The 27,454-nt window shown below is 41.4% G+C and overlaps 1 protein-coding gene across 3 annotated transcripts in view; it reads right to left on the reverse strand.

The window, feature by feature from the left end:
- l3mbtl4 (L3MBTL histone methyl-lysine binding protein 4) overlaps positions 1–26,509 on the reverse strand; it is an 83,634-nt gene extending 57,125 nt beyond the window's left edge. Inside the window, exons 1-10 of one of the 3 annotated variants that reach the window (XM_080855568.1) lie at positions 26,472–26,492; positions 18,739–18,843; positions 17,496–17,596; positions 17,303–17,357; positions 15,719–15,804; positions 13,556–13,660; positions 12,768–12,903; positions 12,085–12,176; positions 10,502–10,653; positions 3,832–3,908 (exon numbers count right to left, since the gene is read on the reverse strand). In XM_080855568.1, the coding sequence (XP_080711694.1) occupies positions 3,832–3,908; positions 10,502–10,653; positions 12,085–12,176; positions 12,768–12,903; positions 13,556–13,660; positions 15,719–15,804; positions 17,303–17,357; positions 17,496–17,576 (784 nt within the window). In that variant the 5' untranslated portion in view covers positions 17,577–17,596; positions 18,739–18,843; positions 26,472–26,492. Of the gene's footprint in view, positions 1–3,831; positions 3,909–10,501; positions 10,654–12,084; positions 12,177–12,767; positions 12,904–13,555; positions 13,661–15,718; positions 15,805–17,302; positions 17,358–17,495; positions 17,597–18,738; positions 18,844–26,471 lie in introns of all 3 variants that reach the window. The other 2 variants (XM_080855569.1, XM_080855570.1) reach the window with 2 other exon arrangements.
- Positions 26,510–27,454: the final 945 nt, after the last annotated feature.

Consider the following 27,454-nt stretch of genomic DNA (forward strand, 5'->3'; position numbering starts at 1 on the left):
ATAATACCGTGATAACACAGAGGGGTTTTTCCTCCACTTGATGGTCATGCTCCATGCAGAAAATGATCCAATGTACAACCATTCTGCTCTGGGATTTAATCTAAATAGGCCCGCTGCCCGCCTGGAGCAGCAGGGGGAAAAAATGTGATGACAGCTGCAGTTTTGTAGAGGAGGAAGAGAAGGAGAGCAGAGTTCCGGGGCAGGCAATTTAACTCAGCAGAACAGAACGAGGGAAAGCAAGTAAGCGAGAATGAGAGCGGGAACAGGAGAAAGAGAAACAGACACTCAGCAAAGGAGCGATTTGGGAGGGTGGGGGGGTGGGGGGATGCCGAGTGCCCAGAGGGTTCGGTTTCGCTGGTTCCCCAGCGCGAATACGCTGACCTGGATTCCTGCGCTGTTCCGTCGGGCGATAAGCACAGCTCCAACAGCTCCTAAATCCATTACCGCTCCATTACCAGTGCTGCACGGTAACCACTTAAACCCACTCCACATCATCTCTATTCCGCGAGTTTGAAACACTTAACCAGCTTTTTTTGGGAAGCCAATAACGAAATTACTCACATTCTCGTGAGTTTTGACATTTAAACTTCAACTCTGCAATCATTCCATAAACTACTACAAAAGGGGCTTTAGGAGCCACAGTGTGTTATAGATTATAGATTCCACTGCCTCATCATGACAATATTACTAGTAACGACTCTGGTCTGCATAAGTAAGTGCCACTGTGAGGTGTGGTAGTGCTTCTGAAAGCCACGGTAGTGTTCAGAGGCACTACCAGGAGAGTGGGAATCATTAAAACCATTTAGAATCAATGCCGTGCTGTGTAATTATAGCGGGCGCTATAATGGCGGCATCAGCGCTGGTCGTTTGGTGCGTTTTGAGCTTTTCCTCTCCTCACTGGGGTGGACAACCCACATTGATCTGCTGCAGAGAGCCAAACACTTTGCTTTCTTCTTCTGCGATGACGACACCAGTGGGGTTGGCGTCGGGGATCAATGGCAGAAATGTGAGGGAAATGTCAAACCCGTCAGCTGATTTAACGCTTTCAGAAAGGGCCATAAAGCGTCACTGCGGGGCGTGTTCCCAGTCTGACACACGCAAACATCTCAATCCTGCGCCGACTGTGCTCGTGCAAACGGCCTTCTCACAGTGACTCAGCTCACATGACATGACGCTAAAAACTCACAGGGTCGATATCCACTCATGTCAGACTCATCATAGAGACCCTCGGGAGGGAGGGGGGGGTAAAATTTGACATAATTGCCAGATTGATTCACAGGACTGTGAAGCCATCCATATCTGCATCCAGGCTATATTGAATAAGAAAGGATAATAACTTGTCCTATCTGCTGATACATCTGCAATAAACACAAATGCATTAGGCCGAAGACTGTTTGGAGTGAACGCTTGCGTTAGCTTACAAGGCTCTCTACTGGAAAGAAATAAGCTCAAAACCCAAGTGGCACACATGCTGATGAAAGTACAAGGACTGGACTATAAGGTGCTTTCGAGAAGAGTGCACACCTAATTGAATAACTGTAAAGGTAAAGGCGCAATATGTGCAAAAAAAATGTTCAATATAAACAAGATGCACCAAAACACAAAAGCACCGTGATCTATTGTCTTTTTAGATACATTTGACAGAATCACATCATTGATGTCTTAAAGCGTTATGGGTCACACAAAAAAATGCTTTATGTCGCACTTTTACATCACCATGATGATCCATAGAACCGGGACAAATATTGCTATTACATGATTTAAGCTTCATTCAAAGTTTAATCTATGTGTTAATTAGACTAAGAAATTGAGTCGAATTACTGAATTCAGCCATGAAATTTGACACTCAACAAATCTGCATTTTGTGACTAGCCCACAGCTAAGCACAAATGCGGGTGACGGCTCCGTAAAAATGACAACCATCTCTGACCTTTATGAGTAAATGTCAAAAACCTGCTACCCAGGTGACTCATATTAGCATGACAGAGCATACAGTGAAGGTAGGGAGCAACATCTTTTTTTCAAGGACATTCGCTGTAATAACCATCTCACAGATTTGAGACAGCGCCAAATGATGCTCTTTTGTTCGCCACTATGACTAATGCGTTTCCTAATAATCACGCGCAAGGACATCCAGGTGAAAGCGGATCATTACCTTCACAGAACAAAAGAAAATGACTGAAAATAAATGGCTCTCTCTGAAGTTTGATACAATTACTTATCCACAACGCCAAGGCTTAAATTACTACTGCATAGGATCACATACCACCGAATGGCACTCAAAAACTAAATTACTGCCCCATGCAGTCAATGCAAAGGCACCTCTTATGTGCAGTATCAGATGACACTAGGTGTCCTCTGATAGAAAACATGTGATTACACTTATGTGGAACGAAAATTTGGCTAGTGTTTGAATTTCTTAAAGAACTGATCAAATGTCCGTGCAAAGCCTCACATAGGCAGTAATGTTCTATAAAGTACATAAACACAAAAGTGGTGCTAATCCATACTTTCACGTAACTGTTCTCAAGATGTAGTAACCCTAAAGGAGGATAAACTAAAGTATGCAGTAATATTAGGGAACACTTTCACACATTGTTTCTCTATTTCAAACCTTTCAGGTATTATGCTACTGGAATATGGCATTAACTTAAGTCTAAAAGCATTTGTTTAAATTTTTTATTTTTTTTTAAATGTGTTTGTGTGTTACTGGGCTAACAGACATTGTGCACTTATCTACGCATCTGGGTTTGGGACAGATGATTGAGACAGCAGAAGGCACGAGTGCGTCTCCGTCTGTCCGTGTATTTTATGCTTTATTATAAAACAATTGGGTTCTAGCGCGTAATTTAGCTGTTTCTGATTGGACGAGAGACGTTCCATGCTATAGGTTATTTTTCAACATACCTACAGTTACGGGACTTTTCACAGCTAAAAATAAAATCACTCCGCGATGAAACATTCGCATTGATGATAACCGTTAATTCAAAGTTTTTAAAATTCCAAACCAAGACGTTGACAATGGAACTGTTTTTTGTTGCGGAGAAACAATGGCGAAATAAACCATTTTTAATCAATAACTTCGTGTTGAAATGTTAATTTGTTGACTATAGAATTGTTTTATAAAAGCAATATAGCACTCGTGGGAGTGGGGTAGGTAAGGGATAATCCCACGGGTGTTGTTGCCTACGCCACTCGGCCTGGCGGCCTCGGTGGCTACGGCCGAACACCACCCGTGGGATTATCCCTTACCTACCCCACTCCCACTCGTGCTATATTGCTTAAGCGAATCATAGATGATTAGATCATCAGCAACTGTATTTTACGGCAGGAAATTATCGCTATTTAGAAAGTGGAGTAAACAAGCTCACCCTTTATTAAGAGGGTCCCCTATTGACTGCAAAGAATGGTTAAGGTTAGGGTGAGGGGTTGGGTTTGGTAAAGGTGATTAACAATTAGAAAGACTGAACTTGAATTTCAACAAACCATCAGAAAAGTCTCTGTAGATAAACTACCCAAATAAATAAAGTGTTACTTACAAAATGATTGTTCCTTTGAACATTTCTTCTCGATTGCTTTTGCATATTTATACAAAAGTTTGTGTCTCAAATTTCTGGAGTCAGACTTTAATCATGAGGGGAAATTATTATTTTCCCGTAAACAGTTATGAATGGGCAGATATAGCGGTCATTGCTGTAGGTTCTCAAGCACTGAGATTGAGCATGTACGCTGAGAGATGTGTAAAACCAGCATGCTCTGGAGACACCCGGGCGCACGTCCGTGTCCGCATTGCACAAATCAGTGTTCACAAAAGCATACTTCAGTCCTTACCCTGAGGTGCTGTGAGTGGGCGTCCATGGTCCTGACACCATCCCACTGGGTGAATGTAGGGGCTGCTGGCATCACACCTATAAAAAACGCACACACACACACACACACACACACACACACATGGAGACAAATACACACACACACACACACACACACACACACACACAAATACATAAATAAAGTCAATGTTAGATTCATTAATAGCTTGGGCTGCTAAGGTTAAAAAGATAAAAAAAGCACATGACTGGCACTCAAGGCAGACTGGAGTGCTTGTCACCTGTGGACTTAAGTTGCAGGAGGAATCCTTACCCTATACTAAAATGCTTCAGCGATGATCACAACTTTAATATAAGAATAAGAAACACTTAATTTAAATAAGATCTGGACTGGACAAAGCACCGCCCACATTCCACACAGTGTTTTTCCCTCACTGTTGGACAAGGGAGCATGAGGAGGAGGGGGGGGGGGGGGGGGGTTCACTCTTTACAGGCAAATAATTCACCCCGCACCGCGCCGATATACAGCCGCGGAAAAAAATAAGAGACCACTTCAAAATTATCAGTTTCTCTGGTTTTACTATTTTTTGGTATGTGTTAAAGTAAAATGTACATGTTTGTTTTATTCTATAACCTACTGGCAACATTCCTACCAAATTTCAAATAAAAATATTGTCATTTAGATCATTTATTTGCAGAAAAATGACAATTGGTCAAAATAGCAAAAAAGATGCAGTGTCTTCAGATCTCGAATAATGCAAAGAAAACAAGCTCATATTCATTTTTAAACTACACAATACTAATGCTTTAACTTAGGAAGAGTTCAGAAATCAATATTTGGCGGAATAACCTTGATTTAAAATCACAACTTTCATGTGTCTTGGCATGCTCTCCACCAGTCTTTCACATTGCCGTCGGGTGACTTTATGCTACTCCTGGCGCAAGAATTCAAGCAGCTTGGCTTCTTTTCATGGCTTGTGACCATCCATCTTCCTCTTGATCACATTTCAGAGTTTTTTTTATGGGATTCAGGTCTCGAAATTGGGCTGGCAATGACAGGGTCCTGATCTGGTGGTACTCCATCCACACCTTTACTGGCCTGGCTGTGTGGCATGGAGCATTGCCCTGCTGGAAAAAACACTTCTCAGAGTTGGGGAACATTGTCAGAGCAAAAGGAAGCAAGTTTTTCTTCCGGGACAACGTTGTACTTTGCCTGGCTGAGGTTTGTAAAAGACCATAAGGATTGAACCAAAGCTGACTGGAGGTCCCTAAGTTCGTCTTCTCTGATGAGTCCAATTTCACAGTAGGTGCAAGACTCTGTGGCTTGTAGGCCTCTCCAGGTCTCAGTCTAACCATCAGACGACCATGTGTTGGGCAAAGCTGAAAATTGGACTCATCAGAGAAGACGAACTTAGGGACCTCCAGTCCGCTTTGCTTCAATCCTTATGGTCTTTTACAAACCTCAGCCAGGCAAAGTACAACGTTGTCCCGGAAGAAAAACTTGCTTCCTTTTGCTCTGACAATGTTCCCCAACTCTGAGAAGTGTTTTTTCCAGCAGGGCAATGCTCCATGCCACACAACCAGGCCATTAAAGGTGTGGATGGAGTATCACCAGATCAGGACCCTGTCATGGCCAGCCCAATTTCGAGACCTGAATCCCATAAAAAAAACTCTGAAATGTGATCAAGAGGAAGATGGATGGTCACAAGCCATGAAAAGAAGCCGAGCTGCTTGAATTCTTGCGCCAGGAGTAGCATAAAGGTCACCCAACGGCAATGTGAAAGACTGGTGGAGAGCATGCCAAGACACATGAAAGTTGTGATTTTAAATCAAGGTTATTCCACCAAATATTGATTTCTGAACTCTTCCTAAGTTAAAGCATTAGTATTGTGTAGTTTAAAAATGAATATGAGCTTGTTTTCTTTGCATTATTCGAGATCTGAAGACACTGCATCTTTTTTGCTATTTTGACCAATTGTCATTTTTCTGCAAATAAATGATCTAAATGACAATATTCTTATTTGAAATTTGGTAGGAATGTTGCCAGTAGGTTATAGAATAAAACAAAAATGTACATTTTACTTTACCACATACCAATAAATAGTAAAACCAGAGAAACTGATAATTTTGAAGTGGTCTCTTAATTTTTTCCGCGGCTGTATATGGATCAATGCCGACAAAAACAGATGTTTGGAGAATTAATTCACTTTATTACAGTAAGCTGGCTTGCTTTAGAAATGAGTGGGACCAGCACTTCCCATAGCCCCATCACTCAAACAGAGCCTGTCTGGGGCGCTACTTAAAAAGGTGTCGACGCAGGTGTTTTTCTGGACTGTTAAGAGGGAAAATTCCCCCGATGGAGTCAAATGAGGAACAACAACTGCCAGAACGGCTTTCATGCGGACAACACATCAGATGAGGGGCAGCCGAACACGTGAGGGGATATTTCAATTTGTTTGTAAAACACAGATGCAGACAAACACACACACACACACACACACACACACACACACACACACACACACTCTTTCTCATCTCACCTCATCACCACAGGCCATTTCCATCTGAAGTAGGTGTGCTTGAAGGAGTGTGGGATGGAGAGGAGGTGTGTGTATATGTGTATGAGCATAGGCATGAGTGTGTGTATTTTTGTGCACTCCGGCTTGCGTGTGTGCCAACGCTAGGCACAATTAATTCCAAACACACACACACACACACACACACACACACACACACACACACACACACACACACACACACGAACACACACACACACCAGTAGGAATGGTCTGTGATGAAGGTTTGCAGTCTGTTTTCAGCCTGATGGCTTCCTGATAGCTTGACCATGAGAGACCCACACACATACAAGAGGGCAAACGTGTGCGTGCATGGAGGCATGCGGGTACAGTCTGGATGTGTGGACAATAGTTCTGAGCATTTCCCAGTGCTGGGAATGCATTGTTCCGTACTCAGTGTAGGTAGGTCTGTAGTTCCTGAACCACAATCGAAAAAAGATAGTCCAGATTAGGGGTCTGTTCCTGTAATCGTTCGCACCATCTGCTAAGCACCCCCAGTTCCTGCAGTGGAAAAGCACCTTATAGGAGTGTGTGTGCCACAGCAAGCTCCCAGTGAGGGAGCGGTGTGATTTGTGAGCAGAGCTTCTCCTACTGGAAAGTGTCAGTATGACACAAGAGGATAGATGAGAGAGAGAGAGAGTGAGAGTGAGAGCAGGAGAAGAGGGGAAATGAGAGAAAATTGGGGAAAATGAGGGAGAGAGAGAGAAGGATTAGGAAGAGTGGGAGGGAGGACTAGGGGGAAAAAAGAAAGAAGGAAGGAAAGACAGGGGGAGGAGAGTGATGGGTAAAGAGAATGGGGTGGGAGAGGAGAGGAGAGGGGGAAAGATGCAGAGGAGAAAAGTAGAGAGTGGGAGAGGGAATCCTTGGAAAAAGAGAAATCAGAAGATGGAAGAAGAGAGGGTAAGAGAGAGCGAGTTAAAAAGAAACCAAAGATAATGATGACGACATAAGAGAAGAGAAGAAAAGAGTAAAATACACATGACATGAAAGGAAAGGAGAAAGAATAAAAATTAAAGAAAAAAGGCATCAAAAGCAAACTAAGAAAAAGAGAATGTTTGAGGAGGAGGAGGAGGAGATGAGAGGGGGCAGAGGAGTCCAACGCAGCAGTCATTCCTCACAATTAATGAAAAAAAACAATCTAATCCTTCAGGAGAGCCTATTTAATACCTCATCAGAGCCCCTGCGTTTCATGCAGGATTGTATCTAATTATACCACCTAAAGTCTCTGGAGCTTTCCATTAGCAAAGCCCAGGCATGTGTGCAGTGTTACGTAAAAACTATTGTAAGGAATTACAGTGCATCCTGAATATGAGAAACATGGCAAAGCAGCTGCTGTGACTCTCAGACATGATGTGATCACCATAGTCTCCCAAATAGTAATCTTAGGAAAGGTCCACACCCTGACACCTGGGGTCAGGAAATCAACTAAGGCGTACACGACAGCCCGCAATTGAAGTATGGGAATGGGGGTATGGCACAATTGAGAACTATCTCAGGCAAAGGATCAGAGGAACTGATTATCATACAGAACATAAAAAGACAACATTAACAGCCGAAGAGGTTTCTTAAACAGTATGTTTGGCTAGAGATGCTCGTGGCTCAGATCTACAACGCTGAATCCGGAGTATGTTCCACACTCTTCATTACTGCTCTTTACTGGAATAAAGACTGATTGCTGCATCAACCACCAGAAACATCCCTTTTTTCTAACACAATAAAATGAATCACTGCTTTTTTTCACCCCTCCCTCCCTCCCTCGGATCTCCTCTAGTGAGTAAATGCACACATAAATAGCCCTCAAATCAATCAACATCAGTTACAAAAGCAGCCTCTCCCAGCCCATCCACGCAGCGTGCAATTCAATCCAAAAATACGCCATATAAATATGACGCATTACGCAACGTAATTCAGAGCATTATTTATAACACGAGGGCGAAGCAGGTTACACAAAATGCTTAAGAGCTGTACACATGTGGTGATGCATACTAGTTGGTTTGCTCTACTGTGTGCTGGTTCAAAGGAGCAGGCATTACAAATACCCCGGTTTACCTAATCAGAGGACACGGACAATAAGCCTATCATATTTAAGATGCACAGCCTTTGAATTGAAAACAAACAAACCTGGAGGAGATGATGGATGCAAGCAAATACGTAGCTATTTAAGTGGATTTGGTTTGTCAGACGAGCCTTAATGCAAGGAGGACTAGTGGTAATGGTTGAGGGAAGAAAAATGAAATTACCTCAAAATGTGACTAAGGCCCAATCTCAATACTTCCCCTTACCCCTTATCTTCCCCCTTACCCTTGAAATTGCGCGTTCATGTGAGAGCTAGTGGTGTCTCAATACCCAATTTGATCAAGATTAAGGGCTAAGATTAAGGGCTATGTACCCCTTATTTTTAAGATTATCTAAGAGCTCACTTGCTCCTCCAAGGGCTATCCCAGAGCACATAGCGAAACCATTTCGGGAATTTTCAAAAAAACATGGTTGCTTGAAGCGAGGAATATTTTACATGAATAAAGCTATCTACACAACTTTTTATATGTTTATAATGACTCGGTTTGATCTGAAATGTGCTACACGTACGATGCATAGTATTGTAGGTCTTAACTGAAGCTTTCAAACGGTAGTTTTAGGGTACAATTAGTGCGTATACCACCACTCCATTGGCTTATATGGTAGCTTGCCAGCTAGATGCTACATACACTACATGTAAGTATTTTTGCCTTATAATTAATTTAAAAATGACGACAGTCTTGTTTCGTGCTCTACACAGTTGTATACATATATATTTGCAACCATGTTCTTCATTGAAACTTTTTTTAAATCGCTAGTTTCATAGCCCATACAGTCACGCATGACGTACCCGAAACCGAGTTGCGTCTCATTTCATAGGGGAAAGTTTTCAGCCCTTACACTCGCAAGTGCTAGGGTTAAGACAAAGACAAAGACAAAGCAAAAGGGGCAAGGGGAAGAATCGAGATTCGGCCTTAGAAATAAGTGGCTGAGAAAAAAAATGGAAACTGAATATTTTTTTTTTTTTTTTTTTTTTAAGTGACTAAATTCTCTCCAACAGGATGGAATATCAATTTATCAAACATGCACAGCCCTTTCTGCAGCAGCACTGAGGTTAAAACCTCAGGGACGACAGTGCTGCAGAACGGAGAAGGAGAAGACTAAGACTGATTCTGATGATCCACAATATAAAAAAAAACATGGAAAAGAAAAACAAAGAACACCCAAAACCACACAAGCATGCATACAGTTTTTAATGCCGAGTAGTCTATTTTTGTGTGACACAATCAACCACCTCATTAAAAAAAAAGTATTTGATTGTGCCATGTAAAATATTCAACTTGTTAGATTATGCACAAACAACAGCAGTAGCAGACCCGGTCACATGACTTTAGTTGCAACTACGGATTTTCAACCCGCAATATGAACACAAACAGCTGTTGCATTCTAAATATTTTCCAAACCATTTGAGACAACCACCAGAGTAAACCCTGTAGATTGGGCTTCAGCTCAAATTCCAATGAGAAGAATTGGTTTTTGATAAAGCCACAGGGAAGGCCAGGCTTCAGATCAAAAATTCAGAAAATGATCAGCAATGACATTCCTAACACTGAGCTGCCAAACGGTTTTGTTTTACACAAGAATGAAAAACCTCACACTAACATAATACTTTTATCCATTGTGGATATTTTCTTTCCCTTTTCATCCAGAGTGTGAAAAAAAAAAAAAAACATTTTCTGCTTGCTTTTAGTAGTGTGGGTAATGCAAGATTAGAACGTTTGAAAGCTTTCACACCACACAGGTGTACTGCTGTGATGTGTAAAAGTATTCCGAAAATTACATTAATGTACTAGTGTATGTACTTTTTTTAGTGTATTAACTTTTTTACTCACTTTTAACAAATTAACAAGGCTGTCACCAACATTACTGAATGTGTCAAAAATCCCACAAAGCATGTTTTTGCCCCACCACATTAGCTTCTGTCGCTAACATTTCATAGAGGGTTTAAAGCTTCAAAGCTTATGTTAAATCAATAGGGCAACATACTTTAAAACGAATGCCACAGTCTTGTCTGTGCCTTACCAATAGTCATATGTATCATCCCAGTTGTCGAAGTGAACCAGAAAGCGATTGTCGGCGACATCGGCCACGGATGCCACGCACACCAGACAGGGATTCTTCCTGTCTACTGCCTCCAGCTTCATGCCAACTTGAAATTTCGGAGGGGTCGTGTTCTGATTGAGAGAAGCACAAGTCACTTACACTGATTTTAACTGTCCATGCAGCTCTTCTTACGAACCAACTAAAACCTTTCGCAGGACGGGTTTATGTCTTTTTGTGTTTGTCTTTTATCTTTCCTTATTAATGTGTCGCTGACAAATTAGGCCATTGAATAGGATTATAAAATCAAATACAAGACCGTATTTTAAAAACAAACTATTCAGACTCAGGGGCCGATGCACATACGTCCTGCGTTATAGAGCGCAGTGTAAACAGCAACATGGCCAGTCTGCAGCAAGCTCACGCTGTGCCTTTTCCTTTTACATTGAATGTACTAAACCTGCTGCTGATCACGTAATCAATGCATGTCACTGCTTTGCCACACCCGCAACTGAACGGTATAATTTAATCACAGGCGGAATTGAATAGAATCATGGAGCTGCCGACTGACATAACAGGGAATCAAAGGTTTTGCGATCTATATACATGCTAATAAGGTGCCATCAAACAGAGAGATAGGTTCTACACCACTCAAAAGTAATTCTACACCACTCAAAAAGGTAAATACTCAGACTATTTGCGCAGCTATATTAAACGTATTCAAAAATCTAGCAGGCATGTACATGTAGGGAAGTGGATCAAATGAAAAAGCGATAGCAAAACATAAAAAGGCAAACTAAAATTTAAGGTTGCTTTCAACATGGAACGAATGATTAAAACTGGTGCTCAGAATACTGATTCCAAGTGTCTCCTTTTCATGCATCTCACTCGCAATCTGGATTAGAGATTCCAGAACGGAATACGTAATCAGTCACTCCTTGCGCTTCCCCTCCTATAATTTTGCCCAAATCTCCCACTTTTCCCACGACCCTCCCATGTTTGCCTATGCAAAAATTCAGGAAAGCGCAACTTGTCATCCTTGGCTCCTGTCAAGGGCATAATGCGGTTTTAGCCATGTGCAGTCTGTTTGTAAATGCCATGCCACGTTTTAGGCGCAAGCTACAAGGAAATTACTTCTAAAACGGGCGCTAACATATTAGTTCAACGCCACCTCAAACTGACAATGAAGCTTACATAAAGTGACCACAATAACAACTAACAAAACCTGTTAGGGATGAATTTAGGTCTTCACTCTCCAGTCCGCTCTAATAAGAATTTTCTGAGTTTCCCGACCCAATCCCAAAGCATATTTCTTGGAAGCTTCCAGACTAGATAACAAGGTACACACACTCTTTGTCCCCACACAGCTTGTCAGGGTGCTTTGAATACACATAGTAAAGGTTAGCCCTGCGGCATTTCCACACTGGGGCATGGAAAGACCTTTAACGTCCCATTGGAGACTTTGTGCAACGTGGAGAGAGAGAGAAGGTCAGCTGTTTGCTGCATAGTTTATTTTTTTATTTTTTATATTTTATTCTTTTTAAAAACACTGCAAAACCACTTACACCGTTTTGGGCTTTGAACAGGTTCTTTGGTGCAGTATGAGCATTACAGGCCTCAAGGTACTTCTCCCAGTTAAACTCATTCGCTTTGTAACCTGAGGGAGACGTGTCACAGAGAGGAAGGGAAAGGGAAGAAGCAAGGGGAGACAGACAGAAAGACAGAAAGAAAGGAGGAAGGAGGGAGGGAGGAGAGAAAGAGACATTATGTAATGAGTGCAAATGGAATTTAGGTGCTCATTCAGGGGAGTCTATTTGTGTTACAGACGATCTGAAAACTCATCACAGATGAAATTGGTGTGCTCAGGGGGGGTTGTGAGAGTGGAGAAACAAACGCATACATTCATATGCTGAATAATGTGCTCAGCAATTAGGGGGAAATATGACTGCAATGTTTACTTCCAGCATTTTGCCGATGAATTGCAGAGCATGTCCTCTAAAAAAAAAAAAAGGTTTATTAACAGTCTATAAATAACCTGTTACGTATAAATTACCTCTATCTAATTTCAAGTTTTTCTTGAAGAGTTTTTAAGTACTTTTACAGTACCTTTTCAGCGTTTCATTCTTCACAAAAACAAGTAAGCGAAGAGGCCCATTTAATTTCTTCCAGATATTTTCCTCTGTTTTTGAAACTTTCAGTGTCGAGGCTCATTCAAAATGAATTTCCAAGCCTCTCTAGACTCACTTACCTTTTGGGGGATGGAGTTTGTGAGCAGTTTCTTCACACCAACCAGCAGGTCTGATGTCAGGAGAATCTGCATTGAGCCAGAAGTCATAGCACTCTGAGTAGCCATCTATGTGCAGACGCAACCGATGGCCAATCACCTTCAATCACAAACACAGGCTGTTATTACCAACTGATACTGAAAAAGTGAAGACGGCCTGTTCTGTAGTTTTCACTGCTGTGAGTGTGTAGTCAGTCAAGCTAATGAATAAACAAGTTAAACGTATTTTCTCATTTTGCCAAGTGTTTTTTGTTCCATTCTGTGGTTAAATAACATGTTATCTGGAGAACAAGCAAGCTGGCAAGCTAACAAACATGTCATCAGTAATAGCTAGCAAGCTAAAGGATTTGGGCTTAGCAAAAATGGAATCAATTGTTACAAAGCAAACTATCAAACGTTATCCATGTCCGTGACTAGTTCGTAGTACTACTTTCATTACACAGGTTGGCTTCTTTTTAAACAGAACCAAAAGTCCTTTGTGGGATATACAGTATGTGCATGCCTAAATACATGGGCCGCAACCGGGTATAAGAGGGACAACTGCCTTTGAGGTACAATATTATACTTGGCGGACGAAACTCTACTCCACTTTGTGAGTCAAGTTGAGCTCTTTGCCACGGCCTCGTCGAATATTTCTACTGGGACACCACAGCAGCCGTTCTCTCTTACTTTAACACTTTCCGGCTCTACTGAAGGGAAGGATTTACTACAAGCTGCCAAAAGTGAGCGGTGAACTGCGGAGGCTCACTCACCTCGGCCACAGACAGCACACAGAACATGGAGGGGTGCAGCGGGTCAATACCCTCCAGCCTCATCCCCACCTTAAAGCCATTCCTGCCGTGGGGGAACGACTGGTTCTGCAGAAGGAGGACAGCATGGAGAGAGAGAGAAAAGGGCAAGGAGTAAGGTAAGGCAGAGAGGAAGAAAGAAAGAAATGAGTATGTGTGCATCTCTCTCTCTCTCTCTCTCTCTCTCTCTCTCTCTCTCTCTCTCTCTCTCTCTCTCTCTCTCTCTCTCTCTCTCTCTCTCTCTCTCTCTCTCTCTCTCTCTCTCTCTCTCTCTCTCTCTCTCTCTCTCTCATCTCTCTCTCTCTCTCTCTCTCTCTCTCTCTCTCTCTCTCTCTCTCTCTCTCTCTCTCTCTCTCTCTCTCTCTCTCTCTCTCTCTCTCTCTCTCTCTCTCTCGACAGCCTGACCGAGTTGTTACCATGGAAACAGCCGTTCGCTTGCACTGCCGCATGGAACAGATGTCCCATCAAATCCCTTCATAGAGAAATTCATCTGCGCGGCGTGTACAGAGAGGAGAGGATTTAGGGTCCTATCTGCATCGCTGCGTGAGACGTGACACACGCAGGAAACAATCCCAAAACGAACTCTTCTAAAAGACTCTGTCTCTCTCATACACTGGCCTACATTCATACCTATATATAAAAAAACAGCATACAAATCTGTTGCGACAACTACAAACTCGCGGCATAGCCTTACTACTTAATAAACGCATGGAGTCTAGGAGAATGGGGGGGGGGGGCAACAATGATGGTGGAGTTCACAGTGACCAGTCATGATGAGGTCATTTATAGCCCCCCCCTGCAGTGCTTGATGAAGCAGTCTTTATCAAAAGCTGGAAAAAATGTGTCACTGGCATAGATTTGAAGGAGCGTGGGTGTGTGTGTGTAGGGGTTCTCCACTCTATTATGTCAACAATCACACTCAAGTTACACACTTGAGTTCAATTGAGATGGACACCAGCTACTACTAAGAATGGATTGCGTGTCTATGTGAATTTAAAAGAGATGCAGAGTACAGATTTTGTGTTAAATTCTCTTCATAACTTTCTTTAGATATCATTTGTGAACTTGTTTGAGAAGAAAATGATTATCATTATTACTGAGAAGAGCACGTTCCTATCACTAGGTCAGTACTGTGTTCATTTAAGTACTACTTAATAAACGCTTCAGTGGAAGCTATTTACACTGCACTTTGGCGATATAAAAAGGTCCTCCCACTACCCTTCCCCCCTCTCTCTCTTACACACACAATCTTTTGCACACACACACACACGGCAGTTTTATTATTGTGCCATGGAGAGCCATTAGAAATGTGACTGTGACCCTGCAGCTCGGAGCTCGGAGAGATGAGGAAAGAGCACATCTTCATCCCCACTGTTGTCTGTGTGATGCACAACAAACCCTTTGCCAACAATAATGCTATTGTACAATGCAAGGCATATTGATTTAAATTGTTTTTGGTTCTTTTTTTGTGAAGTGAAGGGAAATGTTTCACTAAGGCACAAGAGCCAAGAACTTGAAAAAGAAAGGTGGAAATAATTTTTCCATTTCTACTTTGAAATTGAAATGGCTTCTTCCCATCATCCCGAGTTCCATTATCTATTATAAGATTTACCAGGGAGGTTAAATGGAAGTTGACCTTTCTTTCCAAACAGAGCATAAAGACACAAAACGATTTACTTTTTGTTTGTGTGCTCGAAGATATAACAAATAATGTTAAACCCTGTTGCATCAGATAGAAATTGTTGATAAGCAAGTAGTAGAAGAATATGAAAATATCATCGCAGATTCAGGAAAACACAGCCCATGCAAAGTTTAAAATCTTTAAGAACCTGCCAAAAATCACTCACACACACACACACACACACACACACACACACACACACACACACACACACACACACACACACACACACACACACACACACACACACACACACACACACACACACACACACACACACACACACACACACACACACACACACACACACACACACACACAAATCTTTAAGAGGATTGTATCATTGCAAACTTGACCTCAACCTATCGTTCCAACGACTTGAGTGTCTGTTTTTGTCTTTGTTTGTCTGCTGTGTGGTGTGATGAATGGGGTACTTATGACCGTACCTCAGTGAAGAAACGTTGGGGGGCGGCGATGGCCACCTCCTCCGCCAGGTACAGCTCCCATGACCATGACCTCTTCTTACCGCTCACTGCATCGAGAAAAAAAAACACTACATTCAGTCACAGAGCATTCTCATCCGACCCCATTACCTCCAAGGGTTTATGACAACAAGCGCACAGCAATTAGTCATCATGCATATGATAAAGACTTTTGAAGAGAGTCTTGGCTGCAGAGTGGTATGGCCGGTGGCCTGTGGTTTTGTAAGGAATTGTTATTTGGAAGGATTCTTTTTGTGTTGAAGAGGCACTCAGTACGTTTACATGATGGCATAAACCCGATATTGGCTTAAGTCCGGCTTCTCTATTTATGGGGGGGCAACTGCTTTATCTCTCGGTACATGGCAGTGACAAATCCAGATCTTGGAGCACTTTGAACCGTCTGTTCAAATCAAATGTGGAATGTTTACAAGCGGGCATCTGCTACCGTTGATTATACAGTAAATAAGTTGTGAAATGAAACAAAAACACATCACAGTTTAAGTTGTATTAGTATTAATTGATCGATATGGATGACATGACTAACAAGTGGTGGAAAAGTAATATGAAAATATTAGTGAATTAGCGCGTTCTCTCCAAAACAGTCGCAGTCAACGCTTTTCTAATGTCAACACATTGGTATAGGCTACCACGTAACGATCATCTGAAATATCACGGTATGGCGCAACAAACCTTTGATCTAAACACAATATTCAGTATGGAATGGGAATAGATCAGAGCAGTATCTTTTATCGCGTTTGACACATATGCCCTGATTGCTGTGTGCAGTTGAAGTTTCCTGGGAAAATGGGGTAGTATTTCTCTCCATGATTTCGCGGCCATCTGAACGTCCTTATACGTGTTTAAGGAGGGGTTGTAAAGGTGCTCATATCTATTCGGGCCTCTTGTGTAATGTTTGTTCATAATCAACAAGAATAAGCTTGTGAGACAGTCTGCAGGATATTCATAAAAAATGTGCCATTAGTATGAACAGTTGAGACCATAGACATATACATGCCTCTGGTTGAGACAAAACTTTTCTGTTAGCAATTTCTGATATGCAGTTGCTATTTAGATACTAAAGTTAGCTTGTTTATTGTTTCCATGGTAATAGGAGCCTTCAGAATAATTCGCTTTTCTGTTGGCCATTTCTGATATGCAGCACATGAGGGCAAAGAAAATGGTGCATGGTCTTGATCATTTACATTTCGTTTCAGTATTTCAAAGTGAAAGAGATGTGGGAGCACAAGAACAGTGAGCGTCTAGCAGCGATTATCATATCATAGACATACTGTATATGATGCATCATGAATGTATATGGACGGGATCTCAAGCATGCGCAAAGACGTCATCTCCAGTTGTTATCTAGTTTCAAAAGTTACAAGCGTGTGTTCTCCGATATACAACCAAATCCGATCTAGTTATCTGGGGGTGTAAATCGGACTTCAGTCGGACACAACAAATCTACATTTGTGGAGTTACATGAAATGGATCTTCGATTTAAACCCGACAAAGCCAGACATCTGGACACATGTACCTGCACTGACTGACCTTGTGAAGAGGACACCTTATTCTTCATCTTTGCAGGCTCCTCTTTTGGTCGCTCCTAAAAAAAATAAGGAAAACTAGGTCAAGTATTATGCAAGTACATCATCTCAAGTACTAGGTTTTTGCAGAAGTCAATATGAAATAATTTCTAGTAAGACGACTTGAAGTTCAGTCGAGTCGAGGTGTTGGTACTCACTCTCAAACAGTATTCATCTGTTACACCTCTCGAATTTAGACTTGCTTTCTTCTTCTTGTCCTTCTTATCCTCTGCCTGCATCGTTACAGACAGAATTGATTCTAAAAAAAATCAGACATACAGGCAAAATCAAGTTAATTAAGAAGGAATCAACATGAGGTTAATTATATGAGCTATCAAATATCATGCACTGCTGGTTAGTCCTTATAGTGCCCCTCTAGCTTTCCACATTATTGAGCTTCAAGATAAAGTTGTCACCCCAGAATGCACTTCAAATAGCACATAAATACACTACACTTAGAGTCATCTGAAAGTAGCGAATCACTCTTTAATTATTTAAGCTGCAATTAAAGGCAATATCCTATAGCCTGAACGTTGGCATTCTGCCCATCGGACTGCTTAATTTATGCGGATGTAATTCATCTTTAAGAAGTCCTCTTTGTTGTCCTGTAGAGAGACAAAAAAAGGCACCTCATACACACATATGCCAGAGACATTAAGCAATTAAGGTTACACAGCCTTCTGCAAAAACACTGCAAGAAACAAGGTAGGAGCTTCAGAAAGTGTTGGGTATGAAAACCCATCCGCTTAGTAAGCCCATTCTCTTTGAGCTCAAACTCTTAACATATGTGTCTGTCCTGTTCTATGTGTAAACTGCATGTGAGAAGGAAATTAAATGTGCAGGGGTCACTGAGAGAAAGGCCACAGGCCTCAGATTTCCCAGCAGGCAGTGCTCCCTGGGAGACGTAGGGCTGGGCAGCAGCGGCAGCAGCGTTGGCGGAAGGGGCAGATTAAGTGGGTTTGCTCCGATGCACACTGCGGCTAAAGCTCTCACTTAAAAACATCATGGGGGACTTCACACAGCCACAAAGCAATTTCAGTCACCCCCCTCCCCCTCCCTGCCTGGTGTTACTTAGCGAATTCAGATGTCAGGACTATTCTGCACAAGTGCTGATAAATAGCCTCATTGGTTGCATGCATGTTCAGGTAGCTGCTGCAAAACGTTTTCTCCAATAATTTTTTAATAACATAATTAACCACATTTTCAAGTAGTTTAACTTTTTTGTCAGCAGGATATCTGAGAACACCATGTAGCCAGAGAAAAGCTGCTGACCAGCTATATTTCACCAACGATTCACACAGTGGACTCTTGGTTTCATTTCATGAACCCTGCCATTTAGACAAATGTCTCTAAATTACAGGGGTGGGACACAAAGAACCAAAGTTGAAGTCACTGACTCACCGTTTGGTATTTTCTCCCACCCAGGGCACCCTAGCAGGGACACAGTCTCCGACAGGCCATTCCAATCACGCTCTAGTTCAGCTTCAGCAAATGCCTCCAGAAACCCTAGGGTGGATAGAAAAAATAAGCAACGTAACCCAGAGACCGGTTTTAGCAAACCTTCTCTTATTTAGGTCACTCGTGAGAGCATACTTGTTTGGAGAGATTTAGGTTTGTTGTTTTCCTCGAAATGGGGTAGCAGCCTATCTGATGGAGTGGACAAAAAACATGGCGAGTGAATACGTGAGGTTAGGAAAAGAGACTGAGAAACAGATACAGAAAGAAGAGAGGGAGAGTGTTACTCTCTCAGTTACCGAGTAAGTGAGTGTGTGAGTGACACAGAGAAAGAGAGAGGAGAAAGCACATAGAGAGAGAGAGAGAGAAAGAAAGAAAGAGAGAAACGGAGAGAGACAGAGAGCATGAGAAAAAAGATAAAGAGAGAGATAGTGATGGACAGAGAGAAAGTGAGAGGGCTGTGTATTCATTGGGGTTAAGTTAAAGAGCTAAAGCTCCTGATTAATGCTGAGTAGGAGCCAAGGTAGCAGGTTGTCTTTCCTGCCCTAGTGGAACATAATTGTTCTCATCGTTTACGCAGAGAGTGGACACAGCCATTCAAATGCTGAGATGCTAATGGTAGTGAAACAGAGCTGCACAGCATTCTGGGCATAATATGCATGAGAAACACCACCACATGGAGTACACAACGTCAGGGACATGTTTCACAACAACTGTAAACTGAAATGACTGTTTACGATGAAAGGGTGGCATCAAAACAAAGCCTGATTTTGAGCGGAAAGGCTTTTTGATCTAGCCAGGTATTCTCATGAATGGGTTATTATTATGCAGGTGCAAATCATCACAGCAACCTGAGGAAGAGCATGATCGCTAACGTGGGGGGGGAACTCTCTCTGGGGAACGGGAGAGCTGATTTCAACGGGTGATATATTGCATATGACTGTATGGTTACATGTAACAGCTGAACAAATTGCTATTGTAATATCACATGTAAAGCAATTTATAAAACATCATATCATTTCATGACATCTTTTTAAATACAATACAAAATATTGTCAGTCATTCATTTTAAATGTGTTAAATTGTCAAACACCTGATTGTAACAACATTTTAGTTTTTTAAATTACAGTATGATTCTCAAAATGCTTTAAGGGAAGTTAATTCAGTTAGAATGTAATTCAGAAAGGTCAGCAGACATAAACAATTACCACACATCTCAAATTGAGATCAAGGCAAGAGCAATGGATTCCATTTTACCCAACAGACATATGGGGCAATCCCTGTTCAGGTATTGTTCAGTGATGGCAAATGATTATGCGTCCACACATCGGAGGCCTTGGCCTACACTCAATCACCATAATGGCCAGGGGGACTGTGCATGTAAACACTTGGTGAGGGGCGATAAATCCTCACTTTCTGAGCTGTTTGGCAGCTGGACCTGAACATGATCACAAATCAATGACATAATCCAAAATCAGTTGGAAAGGTAAGTGTAACCGACGTGGGGCCTACACAACGCAATCACATGAAATCTAAAAAAAGATCTCCTTATTATCTCTTTAACTTCTCATGGTCAACATTCAGATTAAATGGAACTGAAACTGGAAATTAGGCTGAAATCATCTGCTTCTCAGATTTCTAAAAATCAAATTTTTAAAAAAATAGTTTAAGGAGAGATCTCAACAGGGTAACAAGTCATGCTCAGTTTTTACGAAATGTTTAGACATAAAAATGACCTCCTCTGTTTGGTGTTGGGGGTGGGGCACAATTTTTCGCAACAATGTACATTTAACTAGCCTATGACAGAAAATGACTGCTCAAACCTGTTAGAGAGGAATCTCTAAGAGGTGATTTGTCAATTATGATGGTTTTTTAAATGAAGTGCCTCATCTAATTTTTGTCTCAAACTGTTTCTATTAAGGAAGTTTAAGAGCAATATCAGTGATTCAATTATTTAATAAGGAGTCTCACATCTAGGTTTCCTGAGCTGTCAATGATCCCTCTTTGAGCACTAAAGCATTCCTATGGGGATGCACTGGAGCTAACTAAAAATAATCCATAATCAATTCTACAAAGGTTTAGGATTTTATTTTGTGACACAAAATGACATGATGATCTTCAATAAAAATTGGTTTCAAGACTGAATTGGTTAAAAAACTAAATATAAATTATCTATGTATTCTTTGCCGGTTATTTTTTTTCTTCTTCATTACATTTATCAATGTTTGTCAAGACTTCAGCATTTAAACCTTATACAAACACCACCCACCAGCGATAATGTAGATTACCTTATTGTTGGTGGGTGATGATTGTATAAGGTTTAAATGCTGAAGTCTTGACAAACTATTTAGAATGTACTATTAAATGCAGTTAAATAGTAAGCCAAGAGAAGACAGAAACCACCACAGCAAGAAAATAATCCATCTAATACCTTTTCTTCAGGCAAAATAGGCTAGCCTGATTATTTTGCCCTCACACAATCACTCCTTTGCAAAGATGATAAAATCTGCATTACAAATGGGGGAATCAGGAAACGGCCCCTGCAATCGTCAATGCATAATTCAGTCTGCCTGTTCTCCTCCGAGTCCTTCAGTCCACTCCAAATCAGATACCCCTTCTTCCCAGTTAGGCGCTTCAGTCAGGTGATTCCAGCATCGCTTTGAAGACACACTGCACTACGAATGGCGGTTGCTGTCACTGTGGGACCAGTGAGTGAAAGATAAACCGTAATCTCCCTTAATCTGAGCGTAATACATTAGGTGCTCCAGAGACAGCAGTGAGGAAGACATATCTCTGACACATCGGCGGATGAGCTCGTTACTCACTCGTATTGTGGCCCCACTACACGCCGATGTCTGCTAATCTCTGCATCATCTGAGACCGACCGTCTAACTCAGTATTTTTAGGGAAATTCAAGAGGAGGCTTGCACACCCCCCTCACGCTTTTGAGTGTCAAGGTTCAAATGAAATGTCTTTGGCCTGCTTGTTTATAGAATCACGCATATAACTGGGCTTCCTCTGAAATGATTACGGGAACCTTATCAGACCATATCAGACATCTGAGAGGATCAACAGGTAGACTAGACTCCCATTGTTCTCTTGTCAGATTCCTGTCTGCAAGTGTATATAAGGGAACTGAAAATAAATATATCCTTTATAAAAAAATCAATATTGTTTTTCTCTGCCCTCTGCCTATTCATCCTTCTGTAGCTGATGAGGTGAACTGAACTCAAACAAACAGCAGGGTACAACAAAGCTGAGTCCTTTGCTGAAGCTGAAGCTTTTCCCCTGCAGCAATGTCGTTCATTTGCATCTGTGGATTTGCAAGTGCTAACCAACCCCCCGCTTTCGGTCTATTACACGACAAATAATGTTCCGTCGCAGCCAAAGTCTCTTACAGGACCACCCACCCCTTCAGCACAAGGAGGAGGAAGGAGGGTGTACCTGTGTGTGCGTGTGTGTGTGTGTGTGTGTGTGTGTGTGTGTGTGTGTGTGTGTTGGGGGGGGATGAGCACCGGTTCTAGTTCCTGTATTCAGCACACAGCCCGGTCCTCTTTCATTGCTACAGAACAACTCAAGAAGTCTGCAGCCCAGCCAGTCAGCTGATAGCCACCTCGGTTAAACGCAGCGTCTCTATGGACACCATGCATGCCGGGCGTCATCCATCAGATAGAGAAAGAGAGAGACAGGCCCCTGCTGAGTACAGGTTGTGACAAAATTTCAAAATGGATTTTAACAAAAGCAACCACGGGGCCACACGGTGTAAGCTGTTCCCAACACATGTGCCACTAAACCAGACACTGGGACAAAAACAAGACAAAAAAAGAAAATGGAGGCAATTTGTTTTTTTCTTCCTCTTCAACAACATGCAGAGAGACTTTTTTGTTTTGACATCGGAGGGAGGTTAATCAATGTACGCTCCAGCAGGCAGCGGGGAGAAGCAGCGGTTACCTCAAGTTTCAATCTACCGCAAATTACCACACACACAATTACCTTTTTTGGGATACATGGTTATGGCAAACTGCTGGAATGTTGTCTAATGGGAAGCATCTCTTATTCGCAGCCTGTCAGGGATTAAATGTCACTGCTGTTGGCTACGGCTCAGGCTATATCTGCAGCTACATGATAATCACAGCTGGATGAGAATGGATGGCAAATAAAATGTGATCTGTTCCCATTTTGTACAGTTCAGAGCCCTGTGAGTGGAACTGGAAAACAAGATGACACACAAAGGACTGATAACTGTTTTAATTGTGCAGGATAAGATGGATACTGTCTGCATCAAAGTGCCCTGCAATACAAGTTCTCCATTATGCTAGGTTTTATAATGCTGCCAGCTGCATAATATACTGTGTGGATGGCTTTACGATCCATGGTAACTAACAAGTCATGGACTGAACAAGGGCTGTTTTTCATTTACGTTCGCATTTTTTCATTTAGCAACAGATTTTTTCCTTACAGTAAGGAACACATTCGTTCAATGTTTGTGCTCCCTAGGTAAACACATAACCATGTCATGTTAACACCTTGTTCTACCAGTTCAGCTACATAAACAATCTGTTTTTCTCTCCAAACAGATGCTGTCTTTCTGAGACAGGTTGGAAGCATTTGGGGTTTAAGTGTCTAACTAAACAAACACGCACCATGTGAATGTAGCCAACACATTTTCTACTTCCACTTAATTGTTTAAATGCTCAGGTCTAATCAGAACAGCAACACGCTACAAATTCTGAAGCAAAGTCAGTAGGAGACTCGATTGAATCTAAATGAAGCTTACTAGCTGTTTTTGAACAGAATTGTTCACAGCCGTTTCTTTTGCCGTTTCTGAGGCTAAAAAAAGCTTCTTTAAAATTAAAGAATGGACGACATTCACTTTTGTGAGGCAGTGTGTAGAATTCAAAGCAGTACTGTTTTCAGGCGTTTGACATTTGCCAACATCTTTGGGAGCTGAGCAACATTCATGTCCCCCTGATCTGTCATTTTCTTTCCTCCCATTCAAATGTTAAACAATGGAGAGACAGGCCCTGCACAGAGAGGGCCACTCTTTCGTCTTTTCAGCGTCGACCAGCAAACAAATAACAAAACATCAGCAGACACACGACTGATCCTATCTAACATCTGATGTAAACAGTTTTTGTAAACTCTGGGAAGCCTGAGCAGCGTTATAATGAAACAACCGTAATCCACTGGTATTACAGACAGGGAGCAGGGGGAATTAGTGCTAGATTCTCACCATGCTCACTTGTTGTTTAATTACTATAGTAGCCAACCTGAGCTGTCCCATGACAGGCAACTGTGTGATGCATCCCACTGACACTTTGGACCAGCCAATTCTAAGTGCAATCAGAACGTTAAGTAAAAGCAATTTTTAAAAAAAAGGGAAAACAATGTCACTCCCTACCCATTCCAAGAGCCCATGCCAAGAAAATGCTCCACTGAATATCGACAACAATAAATAGCCTTATAGGAGGACCACTTCGGCAAAATCATTTTAACTCATAAAACATTTACATTGTATGATAAATGCATCGCCTAACAGAGGAGGGAGTTTTATTTCACATGCGAATAGGATGCAAAACGAACTGTTCAAAAGCAGCAAGCAGCATTGTGCTTCCAAAGGTATCAAGTGTCAAAGACAAGAAGATAAACACTGATCTTTAATCAAAGGACCACTGGACAGACACAAAACACACATCACAGACATCAAAGCCCCAAGCCGACTCATTTTCTTTCAGCTTCAATTTCAAGATCAGAGGATCTCAGAGCATCTTGGAGCTGAAATGGCTCTTCAGGCAAGTCAACAGTAAACATTGTTTTTTGGTAACACAAGAAAGTAAGTAAGTATGTATGCATTTTGGTTAATGTATGTGTGTCTGTGTAACTAGTGTGCATCTACTTCACTCTGCTATTGCCTAGAATGCTAGCAGAAAATGTTCCATCTTTGTTGTGAAGTCAATGCCATGACCTGGATAGGACATATGTGGAGGTTTACAACCGAGAAAATCTAATTAATGGGACGTTGTCTGTGGAAGTTTCAAGATGTTTGTGAGAGCCCCTCTTGGTTAACGATGAATTCATGTTTAATCTTAATACAGTTGAACAGGAAGTACTGTACTGCAGCCATACCCACTCTTTGAAGCAGGAAGCATTATGAACTACTTCCCGACATTGACCTCACAAAAAAATAGCTCAGCAAGCCTCCTTTGAGATATCTGTATCAACAGCACTGATAGAGGAGCCCTCCTTCACAATTTTCCATTTCAATGACCATCTCACTGTTAAGAATGTTTGATATCAATCTCTAGATAAACATATTAAATTTTACTTATTGCTACAAAGCAAAGATGCACTATGCCTCAAGGTGCCTGCAGAACATAAAAAGGTCTTAGATATGAAGCTGAAACAGTGATTTCTTCCATAGCTGAGGCTACTGACCAACGACGATGACATCAAATGCTGAAGTAAATTACCAGGAATACTATGAACTAGCTGCAGTCAGTCCAGACCCACTTGATATTCCAAATATCTACTTTCAAGGGGTAGAAGATGCTACTCTTGACAGCTTTTCAAAGTTTGTGCAGCAACAAGTAAGCTGTTTTTAAGTGTAGGGTATAGTTATATTCTGATGTCTGAACTCAACAGGTGTACACTTTCAGTTAACCTGTTTCCCTCATCAGAAGTAAGAATGTTCGTGGATATGTTTTCAACTACTTTTCAATGTAGTAAGAGACTATGAATATTCAATAAGTTCCAGTAACAAATATTTAAGGATCTAAGCCTACCTGACAAGTATTTTACACTATGGTGGTGCGGTTTCGTGAACATGGCCATCATCTTTGGACTACGAAATGGAATCTAACTAGCAAGATTTAGACAAAGACGGATGGCAAGTAGCCTGCAGCCAAGCTTGTTCTTTTAAACAGTTGACAAAGTTGGTAAGTAATTGCAAAAAGTGGCGCAAGATTTCAAAATGAAACGTCAGGAACGTTCGGAAATGAAACATGTCATGAAGAACTAGTGCTGTCCAAATAGCGTGGTAATTTGGACTTCATATAGGAAAAACAAACAAATACAATTATAAGAGGAAACCACTCCACCCAACTGGAAAACAAAATGAAATTGCATAGTGAGGTGAAAAACACAATATAAAACGAAATGAAAAAGTAGCCCATGATAGTTGGGCTACAAACTACTTGGCACATCGAGTGCAAACAGAACCTGGACAGGAATTACGGTTCACGAGGAAGAGTTTTAATTGTAGCAAACAAAATTGCTGGCGTGCAAAATGTCCAAAGGAAACATTTCCGAGTGCAGAATTATAGTTTCACTTAGCTAGACAGCTAGCGTCGCACTGTTTACACTAATATATCATATGTTTGTACAACATATAATATCGACAAAATGAGGACATTAATGTCATTGCAGGGTATACTTTGTATCTACTCTGTAATCATTTGAAAGAAGGGGCATCTTATTATATGTTAGCTTGCTTAATAGGAGAAAACATGAGATTAGCAAGGATAGCCATCTCAACGCATTTAAATACGGTGTGTGAACCCGACCTCGACTTCGAATTGTTTTCATATCAATTTGTGGAGCTTTTCTAAAGTGTTTGATTCATCATCCCTAAAAACTAACTACAGTAACCCAGCGGTTGTATGAAATTATTAATTCCTTACCCACTCGCAGTCGGTTCACCCCTCAACGTTGTGACAGCAGAAACAGGGTTCTTCAGTATGCTTTGCGCATGCTCCAGACGAGCCCTCTACTGGAGGTAAAACTAAATATTAGATGGGACTTCAGCAGGTGTGAGCGACGAGTGGGTACAGAAAAAAAAATTATACATTTAGAAAATTACAGTTTTACCTATATTCAATATACCAGGTACATCTGGCTTCTTCTGACTGTAGGTTTCTTATTTTGAAACACATTAGCAGTGTGTTATGGATGGCCTGTTTCATGTTGCCTGTAAATTAACTGAATGTAATTTGCCAAGTCTCTCGAGGAGGTCTACATTAATGCGTGAAAATGGAATGCACAAAATGAGACGGCATGTATTCCATTACAGATAATAACCCAGTAGGCTTATAAATTCGCATTAATTTCATGTAGGCCTACCTTATCCCGCTGAGAATGACACAGGCCTATACGCCGTGAGAAATCCTGAACCGGATAACTGCGTTTTCACCAATTACCGAAATACTGAAAACGCAATTCAAATACAGGCTGAATTGTATTGATTGTTTGCTGATTTTCCCATATATACTATATCGCACTATATTAGCCATATCTTTAAAAATAAATCTTTGCTCATTAAGCAAAACTGTTAGGCCTACCTAAAGTGGCTTACAGACAGTTAGCTTCTCCCTTAATTTTGTCAATAGGTATTGAATCCATTATATTTTTTTTGCTTTACCAGTTGAGGTGCAGGAATATCTTTTCATGTGGCATAGCCTGCTACTGTATACTCAAACAGGCTATTCAATACCACTCCCACTTTTAAAAGAATTCAGGTGTTTGCTCTTAGAATTCCCAGCCCCTTGTTTGAGCTGCACACACAGTATGCAATATTTACGGGGAATGGAAAACTGACAGTGACTAAATCACTTGCACCGAGACTCAGCACTCATGTATGAATAGAAATTGTGTATTATCACATTAT

Source organism: Sprattus sprattus (genome assembly GCF_963457725.1).
Source record: "Sprattus sprattus genome assembly, chromosome: 17".
Taxonomy (NCBI): Eukaryota; Metazoa; Chordata; class Actinopteri; order Clupeiformes; family Clupeidae; genus Sprattus; species Sprattus sprattus.